Source organism: Ammospiza caudacuta, chromosome 2 (genome assembly GCF_027887145.1).
Source record: "Ammospiza caudacuta isolate bAmmCau1 chromosome 2, bAmmCau1.pri, whole genome shotgun sequence".
Taxonomy (NCBI): Eukaryota; Metazoa; Chordata; class Aves; order Passeriformes; family Passerellidae; genus Ammospiza; species Ammospiza caudacuta.
Genome location: NC_080594.1, coordinates 39,337,022 through 39,358,978, shown reverse-complemented (window position 1 = coordinate 39,358,978; position 21,957 = coordinate 39,337,022). Strand labels below are relative to the sequence as shown.

Genomic DNA, 21,957 nt, shown 5'->3' with positions numbered 1-21,957 from the left:
TTGCATGAAGACCAGAGCAGAAGAAGCATCTGGAGAAGCTCTCTAGGTGGTGCCAGGTCAGGGCTCCTCAAATGCACGGCTCTCAGCTTTGTGTCATTAATGAAATGCACATTAGGATTCCCAGAGAGAAGCACAGCCATGGGATTTGGTGTGATCACATTTGCTCCCACAATTTTTGGATCATTTAGGCATCAGCTAGAAGTGGTAACAGAAATGAATAGGGCTCTGCCTCCTGCACCACCCCCACAACAAAGTAACTGATAGGAATATCTAATTAACACAGACAACAACATATTGAATCCTGAGAATGAATTCCTTCTGGGTTTGATTCCCTCCCACAGATGCTACTACACTTAAACCCACCCAGGAGCAAAATAACTGCTGAGAAGATTCTTCAGGAACCTCTATGATTATTATTCCACAGTTAAATAATTTTTGGCATGATGCACCCAATTTTGATAATTAGTTTTGGCAGCATAATTATACAAACTCTTAACAATGATTTTATAAACCACATGCAAAAGTAGAAAGACCAAACCTATACATCCTCATTTTTTAATTTCTTCAAGGAAAATAAATGAAAATCATAAAAATTCTATATGCATAAAGACCTGATACGGCCAAATGAATGAGGAAGTATTGAAAGGAGAAATAAAAGGGACTGCCAACTTATAAATCCACCTGGTGATAACAACTGGGTCATAATGCACAGCTTTAAACGCATACTGTGCTGCCTGTAGAAGAAATGTTTGCACAATAATCTGTTCAGTGGTACAGAAAGAATAATGCCATCTTTTTATTAATTTAAAATAAACAGGTATGACTTTTGCCTTCTAGCAGTGAACATTTTTACCCTCTCTCAAATTTTAAATGGTGTTACATTTTTAAGTGCTGATGTGAAAGTTGAACAGCACTTTTGCACATTTGGATTGCTGCCTCCATATTTTGAAATTTCCATTTTAAAAGTTTCTCTGTTTTGTTTTTCACTGCCAAATTCACACTTCTCAAACAGAATACAGTCAACTTTAGTTCATATTCAACTTTTTTTCTGGCTCCCTTTCTACTACTGTGTGCAAACATCCAGCAACTTCTTGGAAGAGCAAAAAAAATTTTAGTATGACTTGATAATTATATGTTTCTTCTGGAAAAATTAGCTTCATTTGAATAATGTAATTTCTCATTTTCAGACTAAGTGAATTATAATTACAATGGAATTCAATGAAAATAATTCCCTTGAGAGAAAACATTTTCTGCTGCATAAAGTCCAATAAAAATACAAGAGAGAAAAAAGGTATTTTCTTGTTTCTCCCACTGCCTTCTTACACAAAAAGCCAATTCTGGACCATTATTACATGTTTTATCTATAAATTATCTAGCTTAGTCTTAATTCCATTTCCACTGAGGCCCCAGGAATACCTCAGAAAAAGTATCACAGGACACCATACAGCAACATGAAGCTGACTTTCTTACACTTCTTTTCTTGCTAACCATGGTAACATCTTCTCACCACTTATGCTACTGCTTCTCCTCTGCTTCTCTCTAGCCTTTGAGGTGGTTTAATGGATAAAAAATGAGAAGGAATACCTGAAGAAAAAATTTAAATTTTTTCTACCTTATCAGTGAGCTAAACTGGCTCAACAGAAGATGTATCAGATTCAGAAATTACTAATATTATTCACAACAGACATCATTACATCTGTAGTTGTCCCAGTATTTTGGATTGCAAACAGTACAATTAGTTACTCTTTAAGAAAACCAATAATTTTTTTTTCCATAATTCACATCACTGACTGGGTAACTACATAAACCTTTTGGACAACCTGGTCTTTAAAACAGAAAATTAAGAACCCCTCACTGAAAAAAAAAAACAAAACTAATCAGGGAATTTGGAAAGGATGCACACATTAGGTAACTAACAATTCTGGAAATGGCATTACATTCTTCTGTGTAGAAAATAGCAATACACAAAATTCAGAGAGGACCCATATACTCAGAAAAGCTAAAACTACAGACTATGGCAGGACATGATATCTGAGGTACATCTTCAGACACTGATGCAGAGATACATTATTTTGTCACAAAAAAGAGATTAAGGCAACCTCATCAGTATAAGGAACATTTTACAGCACAGCTGGGACTCCAGGGTCAGTGTAGGTCAAGATTACAGACTGAACAGTGTGCCTCTGATAAGAACTTTTTGCAAACTTACTAGGAATTTGATCAAAACAATATTACCATGAAAAGACAGTGAGGTTTCTTACACTGAAAACCCACACACACTCTAGCATCCAGCTGTGGCAATGCCCAGATCATCCTTCACTTCCAGTGACATGACTGACTGAAGTATTTTATTTTTTAAATTAAATTCAACCTAAGTATAAATGGCACCAACTCATATTGGAGATATTCAATCATCAATGTTCAAAAGCATGCTTACCAGATATAAAACTGAACAAAAAAGGAAAAAAAAATGTTCACCACAAACAGAAGTGTGTATGACCAACATAAAATTCCAATACATTTATCCTCTCTGGAATAATTGATGTGTTAATATTTTGTATATTACATGAAGTTACTATTTCTCAAAAGGAACAAAGGATGAAGTAACCCCTTCACAGCTATCCAGTAACAAATATTGACCTCCTGTGAATTTCTCTAGTTTTGACCATCTTTAATCGAGAAAATTCAGTGGAAAAACTGGAACCCAGCACTTGGCAAAGCAGCTGAAAGGCTCTCTTGAGCCACTTCTATCATATGGCTAAGTAATGATTGAAGCAAAGAGAAGCATAGGGAATTCCTTGAAAAATACTTCATTTCTGACTAGGCAGTATTTATGTTCCTGTTCTCCATTAAAACAATACTGGAATGTAGGTATGCAAGTTATATGTAGTCCAACTCTCTTCACTTACCTGAAGACAGCATGACTTCCAGGAATTTATAAAACACTATATTAATAAAGCATTACATCACACATAAATAAGAAACAAAAAAAATAGATCTATTTAGCCTTACTTCTCCATGTCTTAAAGGTGTGATAGCTCCTCTTGCTACTGCCATTCGGAACAATGTTTCTGTGGCCTGCATCAACAAACACACAGACAAATTAATCATTAAAAAACAGCTTATGACAGTTTGTTTCAACTTGTTATAACATTTTTTATATTTTCTGCTAGCACCTATTTTACATTTGAATTGCTCCAGTAATTCCTTTAGAACAATCTGCACAGTTTAGGGAAGGTGAGACATATTGAGGGCTTTGGTCTCAGCCTAAGTAACAGTACATGATCCCTCAGGCAACATCCCAGCTGTTCCAGAAGACTCTTTGAGCAGGTCAGAGATGCTCAGCCCCAGAAAACTGTTCTCCAGAAGCTGTAAAGTACAAGTGGGGTACTGTGGAAAAAACAACCATATGGTATTTCATGACTCATGAAACTTAATTTCAAAATTGCTGTTTAATAATATACATTTAAACTGACCAATGAGTATGACAAAATAATATGATGTGGTGCTATTCCTAAAAGCCCCTCTTAACTCTCAGTAATGGTGAGATTATAAAACACAACATTGTCATGTGCAAATGGCAGGGAATACAATTTTGGGGAAATCTCCCATCTTTAATTAGATTGAATACCTTTTTGCGTTAGTTCCTCCATCCTTTCCTTAATGCAGTGAGACAATTAAAACATACCTCTGATACAGATATAGGTTACTGGCTTAATATCAACTATAATAGGTTCTGTACCACCTATCTTTCTACAAGCTGGTTGGAAAAAAGCATGAAAAAAATCTGCAAGCTACATAAATTCATGGATTGGCACAACAGCACACAAATGAACAGATTTGTTTTAAAAACTTGTTTCCATAGCAAACAGTGAAGGTGGTTTCAATTTCAACTGCAAAAAACCGTGGTTTTAATCTCTGGTTCTAATTAAAAAAATACCCTGACATTTAAGGATCTGTTTTAAGGAGTAGTTAGCAGGCTGTTTAGGAAAAAACAACAACAACAACAACAACCACATTTAGAAAGATTATAAATAAAAGCAGTTTGCAGTAGCTGATCATGTTTCCAAACAGTGATTTGGAAAAAAAGTATCTCAGTGTTTCCATGCTCACATGACTTGCTGGGTTCCCACTAACACTACCTTAAGACAGCTGTATCTCAATAAATATGGTATCAAAGACCTCTCTTGAGATTAATTCCTCAGTCTTCCAAGAGACAGATTAAGTGAGATTTACTCCTTCCTACATAATTTTCTGCAGAAAATAACTTAATAAAAGATATTTTAATTACCTTATGTATTCCACACACACCTGTAAATGAATGTGTACACTCCAGAACATTGGGCTGCAAAATCCATTACTTCATTTACACCCACAAGGACGCAGGGCAGTGCTCCACTGTGATTCTGCTTCTCAAACCTTTCTTCTCTGAGAGATGAAGTGAACCTCACACAGCCTTTTGTATTTCACGAAATTGGCTTCTTTCACCAATATTTTAAGGGATGTTTCAACCAAATTGAGCATTCTGTCAATACAGCTAAGCTGCTTTTGTTCCTTTTGAAAACCACTGGTGTGTGTGACTTTCTGTTCACATCTACTAGTAAGAGATCTCTCTTAGTACACTTGTACTCACCTCATTAATGCCAGATCTCAAAACCATTCAGAAACAAGGAAAAATCAGAGCAACAGCAAAAGCAACATCACAGATGCCTTCCAGTAGGCCACCCTTGATTAAGAAGATTAGCCCTACAAACACAGCTTCCCACACAAACGGCATAGTGGGGATGAGGCCACCTGTAGCCTTTGACTGGCAATGACAAGGCTGCAGAAAGCACTATTGGGCGTTTCAGTGTGCAAAATCCAAGAGGAGGCTTAAAGAAGTTCATCTTTCAGAACAGTAATCAGCCCAAGCCTACTGTTGGTGTAAGCTTTAAGGTGAAGAAGGTGGACACTGGCAGTAAATAGTTCAGGTCTGCACTCTTTTGACAAAGCAAACTAGCTGTGAACATGGGGAGATTCAGTAAGGCAATGTCTTACAAGGTAGAAGAGCATGATGCAACCATTCAGAATATTTTAACACCTTCAGAGTGCTATAATGTCACAAAGACTAATGATAAAATTAATCAGTTAGCAAAATTTTGCCAGTCTTAAAATGTAAATTTATCTGTAACACTTCTGGTTCTTTAAAGCTTCCACACTGTCTTCAATTTCTATCTTTTTCCCTTCTGCCCTGCAAATGCAGAAACAAACAGAATCATACTGGACCATATCCAAGGAAGTGTAGCAGCCCTGGGAAAGGGTCTGGAACACAAGTCTTATGAGGAGCAGCTGAAGGAGCTGGGGATGTTTAGTCTGGGGAAAAGAAGCTCAGAGAGGACCTTATCCCTCTCTGCAACTGCCTGAAAGAAGGTTGTAACCAGGTGAGAGTCAGTCTCTTCTCCCAGGTAACAAGTGACAGGACAAGAAGAAATGGCCTCAAGTTACACTGGGGAAGAGGTTTAGATGGGATATTAGGAAAAGCTTCTTCCTGGAAAGGGTTGTAAAGCACTTGAACACAGGCTGACATGGGAAGCGTTTGAGTCACCATCCCTGGAGGTATTTAAAAGCATTTGGGAACATGGTTTAGTGGTGGACTTGGCAGTGCTGGGTTAATGGATGGACTCTATGACCTTAAAGGCTTTTTTCAACCTTAACAACTCCATGATTCTCTCTGATCCTGCTCAAGTTCCCTTGAACCAGCTTGTCTAGGCCCATTTTCAGCATCTCAAAGATTGCAGGTCTCACGACCTCTCTGATCAACATGTTTCAGCATTTCAAAACAACATTTTAAGTGACAAGCCCACAAAAAAAAATGCAATTTACAGATGACCTGTAAATTCCTTCTGCTCTCCAAAGGAACACAGCCCAATTCCTCAAATTCTCTCTAAGTGGTGGAAATGCTTTGTGCCAGCCAAGTGGAAGGCTATCCTGCAGTTTCTAGCTGTGACAAGCCAAGACACAAGGAAATCCAAAAACACAGAACATCCTGCTGGCATTTGAGCTGCACATGTTGAACATGAAAGAATAAGCATAAGGGTGGAGAAAGTCAAAATATACATGGACCTTATTTTTTTTTTTTAATGTTAGAGACAAACTTCATCATACTTAATGCTCCATAAAGTACAGAGGAAAAAAAAGCTGCATGAAGAACCACAACAGCAATATAAAAACAACAATATTCTTGCACATTTCACGTATTTTCTATTTATAATAATATCTTGCTGAGAGTAAAAGGATCCGTACAGGACAGCAAATCTACTTTGACTAAAAATCCAGTTTATTGAACACATCTTGCCTGACATATCCTTGGTATGTAATTTCAAATCTACCAAAGTTACCAGTATAATAATAGTCAATATTCATGCTGCAAAGTATTTGCAAACAACTTGTTTTAACACTGACTAAATCTATTAAAGACATTTGAGTTCAAAGGATTTACTTTTAAGTAATGTGTTAAAAGATACAAAGTATATTGAAATGGCAAGTTTATTTAATTGCATTAAATCTGCTAAAAGCATGCAAATTATAGCTCTGTCACAAATCAAACTAGGCATTACTGTCTATTTAAGAAACTATACTATCCTCAAAGAAACTGCTGACTATGAATTTAGCTAATTTTTAACTGTTTTTCACTGATTATTACAATATAATCTGATATTTTAGAAAGCTGTAAAAACTTGAGATTTATTTGCATTCAATACACTGTGAATAAGCCTTCTACTCATCCATGGGAGTCAGAGGTTCCTAAGAAAGCAAACTGTCAACACATGGTTCTAGTGATCTCAGTGTGAAATAAATGTGTTGCCAAGATGATTGTTACTGAATCCTAAAATTGTTGCTCATTACAAAGAACACGCGGTGCGTTACAATATACTGAGGTGAAATGGCAGCCTGAGGTACTCTCTGCAACGCCGTGCAAGCTCTAAGGTCATCTCCTGACAAAGATGACCAACTGTTCCCACTCCAACAAAGCAGTTGCTTCTGATCAAATTCATTGCAAGCGGGTTAAAAAAAAAGAGGAATCACTTGTATGAACCAGAACTAAAGTGGAAGATAATTGTGCATTATTGATGGAAATAGTATGAAAAACAGAAACACAGCATTAGATTCCAGATGTCTTGAATTTTCTAGGTATGCTCAAAAATAAAATGGTCTCACATGATACCTCACCAGAATAGTTACTGTTTTACCGAAGTTAAAACTGGAAATGCAAGCAGTGAAGAGATTGATCACACAAGTTACTGAATTTAGAAATGCACACTTTTTAATCACCTGACAAATTTTGGCATTTCTTCTGTATGTGCATTAAAAAATCCAAAACAAAACAGAAAAAAAACCCTATTTGAATTAAAATTAAAATAATGCAAATTGTTTATAAGAATAAAAAAGAATGGAATACCACAAAAGACATTTTTCTTTCCTATTAGGTTTGCTGATCTTGGATACAATATCTAGCTGACAGCTCTAGCCTGTAAAATTTGTGCTGCTTTATGAAAAGCAAATTACATGAAGAAAGGGTTTTGACACTCTATCCAAAATCATTAATAACAATCTTTCAACTTGATTATACATGAACTATTGTTAAAGCCCTTATTAGCTAACCATCACACAACTTTTGAAAACAAGGAGGAGTGCTAGATAAAAAAGATCTGGTGAGATTTAGAAGCAATAATTACTAGGAAAACACAGAAGAAGTTTTTGAATTTTTTTTCCTGAATTCTGTCCACAAAAAGTCAAATGTAAAGCAACTCTCTGCATTTAAACCTTACTCAAGATGACAGATTTAACTGAGGAGCTTAATTATTGTTACAACTTTTAATGAAATTACCACAGTACCAAAATAAAATGCATTGCCATTCTACATACTGTAGAGATTTAAAATATTTTATAAATATGTTAAAATACAATACTGAAGCTGAACTGAATCTTTTAAAAAGACAGGTATGCAAATTCCCACTCTCTGAAAAACCATTAAAAGTTCAATTAATTCCATTGTACAGATGTGAACTCCATATACCTCCATCTTTTACTTTGTTGAATGACTCTGAACGTCTCTGCCTTCATTACTGAACTATTGGAACCTTATTTGTACAATGCACAGATCAGCCTATATTTGGCATCAGTGAGACACAAGCTCTTTCCAGTCACCAATTAATAGATCAAATAATATCCTACCCTTACTTTCAATAGAAGTAACTTAACTGGAAACTCTCCAAAGACTAAACAATTTAAACCTCATGATAAAGCATATTTTACAGAGTTTATGAAAGCCTTGTACCCATTCTTCAAAACATCTCTATTTTGTTTCCCAAATTCAGCTTTCAGAATTTGTTGCACCAAACACCCATCTCTGCATCCCATAATACCTGATATCCCTCTCCTCTGGTTACTTACCCAACATTTGTGCAAAGCACACATCTGGCCATGTATCTTATAAGTACTATTGGAAATGTTCTTCTTTCTTAAATAATAAACATGTGTTGCCTCCCTAACTAGAGGTTTGGAGACATGCAAAACACATCACTAATATAGCATAAATAAATCAGTATTAAAACTAACAAGACTATCAGCAGAGTAACTTTTTTTGTCTTGCTTGTTCCTGAGAGTATTTGCAGACTTATCATGTAAACATAGGTTCAAATTTGAATACAGTTCAGTGTAACTTCTATTCCATTTACAAATTCCGTTTGCTCATTGACCTGAATGTGCACTTTCAGGGTTAATAAACTACCTTATGAACCAATTTATCTCTACCCTCTACCTAACTAACTAAACTATCCCAATCTTCCTCCCTGCTGCAGCCTGCTCAGGAACCTCAGCCTGTCCTTAAAGAGCTTTATAATTTAAAACTGCAGAACACACGCTCAACAAACGAACGAAGCATGGAAATAATCACATGATATATGCTGCTAAAAGGATGAAATAAAAAACATTTGTATGTATTTATCTTAATCTGAAGATAGTAGTTTGCAGTTGTGGTATTTGTAACATTTGCCAAGATCATGATAATTGCTTTTTTTCTCCTGACTTCTACCTGTTTCTCTCCCTTTCCTTCCTCCCAGCCCCCTCACAAAAAATGCTTGGTATTTACATTGGGATTCCTGGTCCCAACCTGTAACTGACTTTCACCTTTTTCTAGTTTTCTCTGCACAAAGGATTGAAAGGGCTCAACATTGCAATTAACAAAGTATCAGGAAGCCAGAAAAAAAAAATCCAGCAATATAATGCTCATGAACTGAATTACCCACAAACCAGGCCAGCAGCCAGCATGGGAAACTGGAGAAATAGGTCATTTAATCTCCCCTGCCTTGACAGAAATGCCAGAGAAAGGAGGTCCAAGCAGCCTGCCCCACCATCATCATAGAGCAGAGGTTTCTGCATCTGAGAAATGATCAGTGAAGCCAACTAAAACCTTCCTTTTTTCCAATCACACAGCAGAAGGACAGCAAACAGTTGCAAGCCAGGCTGCAGAAAGCACATGGCAACTGTCAAAGCTGGTTTTGATTAGTAATGCTGCCAGAGCAGAAAAGTCAGTGGCCGATACACCAGTCTGGCCAGACCAGCAATATACAAGCACATTTGCTTGTACAGTCAGTGATCGCCCCTGGATTTAGGGGCAGCACAATCTTCAGGTTTTCAGTTCCAAAATAGTGAGAAGGAGCACTGATCATGCACCATCTCTTTCTATCCCTTTTGAAACTAATCCATGGAGAACTTTGCTGCTGCCTGGCCAAAGGCTGCTGAAGGAACAACGTGCAGAAACAGCAGGTCTGACAAGGCTTGATGTAGCCACCAAGTTTTCAGGATAAAACGGTGACACTGCCCTGCATCCAGAGCTGCAATGAACTCCAACACTGTACAGAATTATTGAATGGTTTGGGTTGGACAGGACCTCTAAAGACCATCTAGTCCAACTCCCCTGCCATGGGCAAGAACCTCCTCCACTGGACCTGGTTGCTCAAAGCCCCATTCAATCTGGTCTTAAACACTTCCATGGAATGGGGCAGTCACATCTTGGGACAAACTGTTCCAGTGCCTCATCACCCTCACAGCAAAGAATTTCTTTCTTGCATATCATCTAAACACGCCCTCTTTCAGTTTTAAACCATTGACCCCCGTCCCATCACCACAGACACTTCTAAAATGTTTGTCCTCATCTTTTTCTTAGGTCTGCTTCAAGTACTGAAAGGGTACAGTGAGGTCTCCCCGGAATCTTCTCCAGGCTGAACAACCACAACTCTCCCAGTCTGCCTTCATAACAGAGGTGCTCCAGCCCTCTCATCATCTTTGTAGACATGCTCCAACAGATTCAAGTCCTTTTTATGTTGAGGACCCCACAGCTGGACACAGCACTCCAGGTAGAGTCTCACGAGAGCCGAGCAGAGGGCAGAATTCCCTCCCTCACTGTACTACCCACACTGCTTTGGATGCAGTCCAGGATGAGGCCAGCTTTCTGGGCTGTGAGTGCACATTGCCAGGTCATGTTGAGCTTCTCATCCACCAACAGCCCCAAGTTCTTCTCTCCAAGGCTGCTCTCAATCCATTCTCTGCTCAGCCTGGATTTGTGCTTGGGCTTGCCCAAACCCAAGTACAGCATCTTACACTTGGACTTGTTGATCATCCTACTCTTGTTTCTACATCTTTGCCTGTCCATCCATTTTGATTTTTTGCTGTGAGTTAGTAGCACCACATCCTCCTCATCTTACAAGGACTGGTGAAAAAAACAACGGAAGAGAAGATGGGGTGTGTGACATCACAACAGGCACCAGGATGTTCCTGTAGAATTCATTCCCAAGCTACTTTAAGTGAATCCAAATTCTTCTCCCACACAAGTTAAATAAGACTGAGGTGAGCTTTCATGGTCCACCTGTAGTTCCTTAGTGTGTTATTTGGACAACAGAGAGCAAAATCAAAAGGTCCTTGATCTCTCTTCTTCATTCTAACCCCTGAAAAATGGCAGATATTTAAACACCAGCAAGCTATACCAGCCTTGGATCTTGTAACAGACATTCACTATGACCAGGAAATTAATGAGAGCTGCATATTTACACAGCTTTATTTCATATTATCCAAGCACATGTTCTGGAATTCCAGACTAATTTAAACAGTCATTTACAATTCCTTTATCTGCCTTCATTGACCAGAATTTCTTGTTAAGCATGAACTCTGAGTGGGTTCAATTCAGTACTTCAGTACATTCCCTACAAGTTTTACAAGATTTACATTTAATGTGTTTCACAACCAGTGCCCTTTTTCTTTAGGGGATTACCTCACCTTTTACATTTCCCACTGGTAGCAATTTTAAGTAGTAGTTCTCTGTGTTTGCAAATGGAACAGAAATTTCTTTGTCTCATTTGGTTTGTTTCCATGTATTGTGATTTACTCACAGTGTTGTGTGCTAAACTAATATGAATACAATCCAAAAAACATTTTTAAATTAGTGATTTATTATGACCACGGTGTAAACAGTACAACAGATTACATTGACTTTGCATGAGACAGTTAACTCACTTTCCAAACTCGTTGTTTAAACACATATATGTCACACAATCTTTCAGAACTAATTAGAAACACAGGTTAACACTACTTCATCTTTGGAGCAGCTTATAAAAAGGTTTTACTAATGGTAGAGAAAAACTAAACTGCTTTTGAGGAAGAATATGTCTGTTCTGGTGATGACCTAATAAAAAATTGTGATTTATCATATGCTCTTATCTATAAAACACTTAACTAAATCAGATACTGATTATGATTGAAACCACTTAATATAAAATAACCAGCAAGAAAATTCAAAAAGCCATATACTATATAGAGAATGGTAATTAATTACCATTAGTTAATTAGTGCTATCAATTAACTACCATTAGTAATGTAGTGCTCCGAATCATTTTTTAATCAACTTTTTTTCTTTTTAAGAGAGCTAAAAATTTTAGGAGAGCTAATTCCTTGGAACAATATTTTAAGAACTGGCGGAAACACTGGTTAAATGCTTCCTGTTCCCAAGAAAGTTGTTCTTATTTTGGCCATGAGTAACTAATAGAAACCCTCACTTATGGGCTGCACAACACTCAAGAGTTTGCAAGTGAAGCCATTTCAGACAAACTAAATGAGCAAGAATTCTAATTCCCAAGCATTTTTCCTCAAAATTGACAGGAAAACAGTCCCTCCAACATCTAAGAATCACTCCTCTCTGCCAAGCAGGGCAAAGCCCATAGCAAAGCATGCATGCATGCTGTCTTCTCTTTTTAAGAAAAGCAGGAAACTTTTACCACAAGACTAATCTCAGGAGGAAGCCACACTTCTCCTTCACATACACCATCAGAAGAGCCATGTCTACTTTCAACATTTAGGCTGTTGACAGAAGCCATGGTGCAGCTGTACTCTACAAGCCCTGCTGCATTATGCACATGTACAACAGCGAAAAGTAGTAAAATCTGTCAGATCTTCTCAAACAAAACGCATGAGAACTCACCACCTCTAATTTTGTAGCTAAAGAATTCTAAACCTACAAATCTGTAGGATTTACCTATAAGTCTAAAACACTTCCCTTCTGTTTCTCTGTCATCCCGGATGGATACTTCTCCTTCTTGCTCTTGACTGTTTTCCACAAAGGGAAGGCAGCTGCCCTGACCCTGCAGTGGATGAATTACTGCATCCAGCCCAGCCGCATGACCAGAGGACAAGCAGCAAATGTCAAAGCAGAAGAAAGCATCTCTAGCAAGCTGAACTAGTAAAATGCCCTTAAAAATCAAGGCATGAGCCAGACTCAGACTCAAGCCACCTGAAATGAAGTTGGCCTCCATATCCTGACACACATTAGATCCAGAGAGGCTTTCAGTCAGAACTACTCGAGAACACTGCAGGCACCAAAATTACTGGAGTGAATTGACTTCAATACTATGGAATATTCTTGCCTGGTTTATAATAATTTGGTAATTGCTGCCAACTAATTTTGTCAACCTAACTATAATGGTTTTGTATAGGGAAAAAAGTGTAGCCTACTCTAACTCAAGAAATATGGGACTTGATTTCCATTTTCATGTGTGGGTTATCTCAGGGGATATATGACTTTCATCACAATTCAAATGGTTGCTATAGACAGTGGTAAAAGAAGGAAATGAAGCTACATGGCAATCAGTGCCAGGTCTGTAAAACCCCTCTCCTCTTTCTCTAAAACTTGGGAGGGAAATCACAAGGAAACACAATGAGATTACTGGTAAAACAAGTAGAGTGCAGAAAGGAGGGCCAAGGAGGGCCAGATTCTAGCTTTTGTTTTTCTTATCTGACATCAGGCAGGACAATTGAAACACAAAGGATTGTTCTGTAAACAAGTAGAGTGGTCTTCTTTCCCAAGGGTGGGAGACTCTCAATCAAGACATCCTAAAAATCTGCTCCTGATGGTACTACCAATTCCTCATCCAAAAGAGGAGTAATACTTTTCATTTACCTCCCAAAAGTTATAAAGAATATTCACTTAGTTATTTCCATACACGGCCTTGAGAACATACAGAACAATTACAATTCCAATGTGGTAAAAAATGTAACCAAAGAAATTTGGAAGTAGTCAAGGACAAATGCCTCAGCTTTCTAACACTGAATCACACCAAGTTACTGAATACTTTTTGAACACAATCCAAATAAATAATTCTATGATTCTACTTCTCCTGCAAAAAATGGTTACTATATTTATCACTCAGAGTTCACTCATGAGAATAAATTTTAAGAGATTGTGAAGTATTTAGAGACTGCAGGTAAGGACAGTAAGAGAAAAGCCACTGGAGGAACCTGTATCTTATGGAAGTTTTGAACACACCAATAGTTAGAGTTATGAAACTGAGCAGCTGCTAATCTGCAAGACATCCATAATCTCTTATTGGGAATGAGCAATGTTCCCAAGGAAAAGACAGTGACTGCACAGTAAAAGGCCACTGATTCAGATCACAGGAGACACTATTAGTACATCTACTGCTAGATTTACTAAATCAGAAATTGCAGCAGGGCCCTAAGCTAGTCCAAGTGATGTAAGGATGTATCACACAGTTGGGAAGGTTATGAGGAGATGGCCTGAAGTTCAATTCAAATATAGCTCAGAGTCTTGCTTCCAGCCTCAGGGACAGACAAACAGAATTTCTTCACCAGACCAGTTTATTCACACTACATTTACCTATTCTCTTTATTTAAAACACGCAATGAACTCAACAAAATTATAGAGAGTTTAAGATTTACAACACTTTAACCAAGTTCAAAACAACAAGAAAGAAGATCTTTGACAGGGAACAAAATGTACAGTTATTCCTGGCAAGGTTTAATGGTACCAAATACATGTAGTGGGTCTGTTCCATAAACTGCACTGGATTGCACAGACAGGTTTATTTAATCACTCTGTACACTAGCACAGCCAAATAATAGCTCATACTTCTTAAGGAAAAAGTACATAAATTACAACAAGTAGACCATTACAGAACAAGGAATTGTCTAAGGAATATAGCAAAACTGAAAACAATTTAGAAACCACAGCAGACAATCAATTGAGCCTAAAACACACAGTGCTCCCCATCAAATGAGTAAATTAATCCTGATAAGTGCAAAAATGTCAAACAAGAACATAAATCAGAAGCTTTCAGTTGGACTCACTCTTCAGAAAGTTTTCAAAATATGGCTGAAAAAAGGATGCCTCTGTTTTGCAAACAGAGTAGCTAGCACCATGATAGGTTTAAGTACCATATGTCAGTTCAGGTCTTCACTACAAGTTTTTCCCTCTCATCTGTCAGATGTTTAAGGTCTCACCTCTTCACTGACAAAATATACAGGAAAAAAAAAATGGATACTAAATTGGAAGGGCTTCATTGGCCCTTAAAGAACTTGCATAATCCAAACACCAGAAAAACTGTCAGCATGAACTGTCAACAGTAAGATACTCCTCCAAGACATCTCTGTTCCATGCTTTATGCTCACACAAGTATCTATACAGAAACACTTTCCAATAGCAGCCAAATCCTTCACTCAGTAGAAAGAGAGAAGGATGAATTACCACTTTACAAAAGCCTACAAATAAAACAGCTTCAACTAAAGCAGTGAGGGTGGATTTGTTTTTTCAAATACATGTCTTACCAAAGCAATTAGCCAACACTCATCTTTCTTAAGTCTGGATGTAAATGCCCAGTAGCTGTTCAAAAATATGTTACCAAACAGAAGTGTCTAAAAAAGGCTAATGTGAAAGGTTTGTCATCAAGCTGGAAGAGGGCTGTCAGCAAACTAGCCAGTAAATCATAATGACTAGCACAGGCTACAAGGAAATCATATTCCAAAAATTGATCCATATAATTGAACCTTCATAACTAATAAAGACTCTGTTAAAGACTCTCTGTGGAAGGAGTCAGAATAATTTAAAATAAAATATAAAAAGGCACATCCTTTTTTAGGAGGGAAGTATGTGTGCATGTGTTTGTAGAAAGGGCTAAAGGGCCATTCTCAATCCTTTCCTATAAACCAAGGTCTCATTTTCAGAGTATACTACAGATACAGTTGCAGAGCAACACATGGTCATAAACAGCCAGACCCCATTACAGCTTCCAAAATGCAAGTGCCACAGAAACATGGAGAAGTGACTTGGGATTAGGCTTCAGAAATTGCTGGAGTCTCTGTGGCTGGCACCCACAGAGCCAGAAAGGCAGAATGAATGGATCCCTCAGTGGTTTGTAGTAATTAGGCACATTTCTGAAACTGGTGCTGCGATTGCCGATTGCCTCGTCTGCACTAATTGAGCACAATGCAAAGCAGTGCTCTGAAATGCCAAATGGCACATTTAACAACCTTATAAAGGAGCCAGGAGTACAGATTCCTTCTTTTTCTCCTTAATATGAAAAAAAAAAGCACTGGCCTAACTTGTTGCTGCACAATACAGAGAGCTGGAAAGTGCCCAAAATTGCTCTGTAAGTGTTGTTTTATTAGCTTGAGACTGTTAATAAATATATTGTAAATGAACTTATACTTGCTTGGGTGAACATAAAGAAAGAATTGTATCACTGTTCTTACAATGTTTGCAATTTACTCTAGTTTTTCACTTTTTTTTATCCTAGTTGCACTGTTTCTATACTAGTTTACCTTAGCAACTGACATTTATTTGGGCCATAAATTACCCTAATGCAGTTTAGTGCTCTTTCATAAATTTTACTAACACAACACTTACAGAACATAGACTTGTATTAATTAAACCCATGCCTACACAAATCAAACATTTCCTTTTAACGTTTTTACTTACTGCTAATTCTGGAAAACGTACAAAAGGACAAAGGCTTTCTCTTCTCTTTCACCAGGTGTGAATATACATACACATAAATGTACATATAAAATGTGGGAGTTTGAATGTGTATCTTGTTACCAGTGTGTCACAGCTGATAGCTGACAATCTCTGAGAAGAAAAAGACTATCTTCCAAGAACTTGGCATACTGAGCTACAAATTTGATCCTTTCATTAAGAGAAGCTTAATTAACTTAGCAATTTCCACTTTTGACTTTACTACTGCAAGACTGCCATTACTTGTCAGAAACAGCTTTAGCAATTTCAAACCCTAACTGTTAAAAGTCTTTTAAGATTAACACTTCAGTCCAGTAATAGAAGTTTAAGAAATTTGAAAAAAGGTTTGTTTCCTATAGGAACAAAAAAACATTTGAGGTACATATTGATAAGACAGGCACTGTAAATATTAAGGTAATTTTGGTTTTGTAATGCTTAATGATTTTATGCCCAAGTTGAGTTTTAAAATGGAAAAAATAAAGCTTCTGTTATGCAATATCTGCATATGAATAGTCAATCAATATTCTGAATAACTATAGCAGTAGAGCACACTACAGTACAGAAAGACACATGACATATACATGACAATGCACATAATATGCACTTAAGATGTCACTTAGCCACATTTGTCTTCTATTTGCCAATATTTGAAAATGTGATGTATTTTCTACAGAAAATACATCATACTAAATCAAAAGCAGAACAACCTGAGGTGCTGCACACCCTATCCTGGGCTCCTGCTTCCCTCAGGCAAAGCCCCTGGGCTCCCAACACATGGAACTTGAGGTGAGCAGCAAAACAATCCCACCACTGCCATACCCAGGACCTCACAGAATGTCTACAACCACAAAGCACTCAGACAGACTGCCCTGTGTAAGGCAGCATCTGCTCTACTGGAAGCAGAGCATGAAGCCCCAGGTTTTGTGTTCAGCCTGCTCTGGTCGGTCACTCACTACAAGAATAAGGGCAGGTCTGTGTGCCCCCAGCTGCACACACACACCCCCAGGCCCACACCAGACAGCAGGAAGCATTGCTCCCAGGCACACATAAACTCTACACAGGCATTTAATCCGACACGACATATTTGTGAACAATTTAAGCTAACACAGCAGCACTTACGCCACAGTAAAACCTTAGAGATACGATAAATAATTTACAAGAGCAGTGCAGTCACCACCAGTGTTTGTTTTCTCGGTGGTCTTTATTAAACCAAATCACTGGGATTAAAGCTACTACAACAAAAACTGGAGTCAGACATGAGTGGGTTGACTATTCTTCTGTTTGTTCAAGCCTCCTTACCAAGAAGACTCAAGTTAAATATGACCAGAAATAAATTTGTCACAATACAATTTTAATTCTCAAATATCTGGAACCAATTAACTTCGGGAAAGTTTCAAAAGGGCCACCCAGTGATGTACACAAAATCATTTGTATCTGCTGTCTTGTTTGTGATAATTTCTTTTATTGCTACCTCAGTTTCAGATGTCAGAGTAATGACTTCCACATTCTGATAAAAATGTGAATTGAATCCATATGGAAAAGATGCTGAAGCCCATCAAAATCGCAAGAGCTCCCTTATTTCTAAGTTTTTCTACAAAGAATTTTATAAAGCCTAACATTTTGACCATTCGCAATCAAAACCAGGAAATTTTTAATATTCTCAAAGAATCAGATACGTCTTTCTGTGACATAACTGTTACTTAAGGGAAAGGTTAATGTAATCTATTTTACTTACAAGTCTCCAGCTAAAATTAGCATGTAACCCTTCAAAAGATACAGCAGCCCTAATTGCCAAATGATTTAATTTTCTGTTAAAATTATTTAGGAAATACACATTATTATGATTATTTAATGTTCCACACATTCAGATACTTACATCAAAGATCCTATATACAGCATATTTATCTTCCCGCTGAAAAATAACCTGAGGAAATTGCCAAGACTCAAAAGAAGACTGTAAAAGAAGCTATTGCCTCCTTCTTGAGTCACAAAGTCAATGTCTTTCCATCCTTCCAGCTTGAAGAAAGAAATACCTCACCACTCCTCTAGGAGTTTGTTTCTCCTAGCTAACAGAGAATGAACAGTTACAGGCAGAACTCATACACACAGTTCTCTAAAACCATCCAGTATTTCTTTTGTGTTTCTTTTTGAAAAATATCGCTTCTGCCCATATTTTCTATGACAATTAAAGTGTGCAAGTGCTTTTAAAGTAGCGAGGAGGGAAGGGGAAGAGATCTGCATTATCTGACAAGGTCAAGCAAAACTATGGAATCAGTGTTACAGCAGTCTTCCTAATCACACAGCTAAAAGCTCCCCCCTGTCCGTCCACTGGAATAGAGACTCCCACGTGTCAGGGACACAAGCTCAGCTGAAAAGAGCTCTCTTCCCATCTGTATACACTAACAGAGCATTTAGTAAGATACATCCACCCAAGCACACACCATGTCTGAGTAACCAGGTGCTAACAACGCAAGCTGTTTGTCCACGGATTCCACCACAAACACTCTGAAGCGCAAAACACCATGGGCCTTCCCTGCATTTTCATTAGCACCTGTTTTGCCTGAGTTTTTTACATAAGGTAAGAAGAATTAAGAATTAGGCCTAGAAAGAAAATCCTGCTTATGTATGCTCAATAAATTATTCCATGGACAGCTAGGAGAATGAAAAATAAATACACAGTTAAGAGCCTAAACACCAAGAGGCAATGGGAGGGGGAGGGATGTGCTGCAGCAAGCTCTGCACAGGACTCCTAGAGGTCCAGTAGGTCACCCCACTAACTGTGGAAATCGTTCCCCAGCTTTACACAGATGGCAAAATGCCTTCCTGCTGTTGGAACTGAACTGGCCTGAGGAAGTGCAAGACCTGCCTCGCCAGATGTAGGTGTACAAAGCCTTTGAATTCCCACTCCACAGGCCAAAGGAGAAATATCTGCATTAGATCCCACAGCACAGGTACACAAAGAAGAGATCCACAGCATAGCTAGCACAATTCCTGGTTTGAAAAACCACCAGCAACAAGTGCCTGAAAAATACCTTCCCTGCCATACAGTGAAGGAAATTCCAGGGCACAGCTGCCAAAACAACATACAGGATTGCCACATGTGATTGCCCTCATGAATTATTTTTCCCACAATTTCTCCTGCAGCCCACAAGAAAGCTTTTGGCTTTCTAATTGTCTCGTGTAGCTTCACATCTGTGTGCATCAGTTTGTTTTGAATTGCTAACAGTTTTCTTTGGCATCCCTTCATTCCCATCTTACAAGTAAATAATTCATCACCATTCCCCCTCTCCATACAAACACGATTTTACATTTCTTGTCTCCTACTCATTCTCCCCCAGGCTAAGTTTACTGAACTTAGCTCCTCCACTTACACATGTTCTTCAACACCTTTGCATCTTTATTTTTCCACGAGGTACTTTCTCTACTTCTATTACACTTTAAAGAGGACCAGAACTGCAGACAGCAGTAAACCTGTCAGCACACCCATGATTTACATAGTGGCATGATAATGATTTTTCAGTTTTATCCTCTACTCCTTTCCCAGTCATCCAAAATATTAAATGGAAGGGAATAGGGGAAATGGTGGTGTTTAATAGCTACAAAATGTGGAACTGACATTTTCCTCATATTTTTGAGTTCCTGTCTGAGTGAAGAATCATACTCCATATATGGAATACACATATACATATAAGAGAGGAGTTTGCTCCCCACATGCACCGCATTACTGCCACTTCATCAGTGGCACAGTGCTACAAGGCTTTAGAACCAGCTCTCACTTTTACAATCTTGGACAAGCTATAAATAGCAAAAACTTGTCTTCTCAGTTTCCTCTTTCCCAGAGCGCTTATGACAATGTCAATAGGCGCTCTTCCCCATTACCTCGTGTTTGGCCCTGTTTGGACGATCCCCAATTTTGCAGTGCCAATCTGAAATGCTGTGGCTGAATTTAAAGAACTAAAAATGGAGTTGGTGAACATGGATGCCTGAAAATTATCAATATGAAGAAATTTTAAAAATAAAAAATTCTGTTCTAAGTTCATCTTCTTCTAAGTTCATCCTAAAAATATATACATCATAAAAATATACACAATTTCTCTGTATTTGTTTTCTACCTGCACAACAGGAATATTTTATCAATTCTTTAACCAAGCAATCTTGGCATTCACTTACCAAGCGGTTAATTACTCTCCTTTTTCTGACCAATCTGTTTTTCCAGTTTTCACCTGATGACACATCTTACGAGTCTTTAAACTTTCTAGATTACTTTATGAAAAGAAAATCTATCCATACTAAAAATTCCTAAATTCTGTTCTTTTAAATAAAAGCCGCGCATTTTTGAGACAAGCATATAAAGTGTACTTTTCCCTTAGTCTTAGCATCCATTTTCTTCTTTAACCATTACATAATACATTGGAAAGTTTATAGGAATCTGGTTCTGCTTGTTTTTGTTTTTCTGTCACCTATGCCACTGCTTGCCAATCCAGCACCAAAAGGAGTCAACTACCAACTTTGCTCAGTGACAACTTGCACAGAACAACAGCCCACCTTCACTCCTTGTAGCCTCACCACTTAACAGCATTGTCTGTCATCTCAGAATGTATTTACACCAGGTTGCATCTGGTTGTAAGCAATTAAGTTGCTATTTAAGACTTGAACATTGATCTCAAGGATGATCACGTGTCATGATCTAAACATTCATCAATCTAATTTCAATAGCCAGGCTAAAAATGCTTCATGAGAAAAGAAAATGTCACAGAAACTGTCACAGTTAACATGTTTTAGTGAGATGAACTTCCTCTCATTATTTTATTAATCTAATACATATTGGGTGATTATTTAAAAATATTCTAGGAGCTCCTGATCACATTGTTTGTGCCCTCAAAATTCAGTATTAACACTATTACTACACCTGCCAAGTATTTTTTCTCCAAATCACCTGTTCAAGAGACCTGTAAACATAAAAGTTTAATGACTTTTATAGGTAATGCAAATATACTCTGCAAACTTGCTTTCATTAACAAAAAAGGACCTCTAATTAGGGAGATATCATGTTTTATCTGACTTCTCTTATTTGAGCAACACATAAGCAATCAGTGAAGTAACAGATTAATTAATTCTCTGCATTTGAAATTACAAGTCCAAATCGAAAGTAAGTATTTGAACACTGCTATAATAGTAAGCAACAGTACAAAAGTGACCACAGACCAGTGGAGAATTATTACATTTGCAAATACTTCAGGACAGTGCACTGAAGTCCGTGCAGAAGATTTGGCAGGTTGAAAAAATGAAAAGAATCACATCTGTACTACCGCCAAAAAATATATACTTGGTCTTATGACTTGATTTGGAAATGCCCCTAGTGTGAGACCCAGATGTACACTGAGCTCAGCTGGTCAGAACACAGTTCTAATTTAGTAACATCAGGGCTGTGGGTTCAATCCCTGTATGGGCCATTCACTGAAGGGTTGGACTCTGATCCTTGTGGGTCTCCTCCAACTGAGAGTATTCTGTTGATTAATCTGTTGATTTTTCACACAAGATGGCCCATGAACTGAAAAAATATGTTAAAAATACAAACATGAACATCATCTACAGGTTTTGTTTCTTAGGATATTGCAAAA

At 37.7% G+C, this 21,957-nt stretch overlaps 1 protein-coding gene across 1 annotated transcript in view; it reads right to left on the bottom strand.

The window, feature by feature from the left end:
• TMEM135 (transmembrane protein 135) overlaps nucleotides 1-21,957 on the bottom strand; it is a 156,985-nt gene that overhangs the window by 85,200 nt on the left and 49,828 nt on the right. Inside the window, exon 5 of the mRNA XM_058824835.1 lies at nucleotides 3,013-3,078. Within this exon, the coding sequence (XP_058680818.1) occupies nucleotides 3,013-3,078 (66 nt within the window). The remainder of the gene's footprint in view (nucleotides 1-3,012; nucleotides 3,079-21,957) is intronic.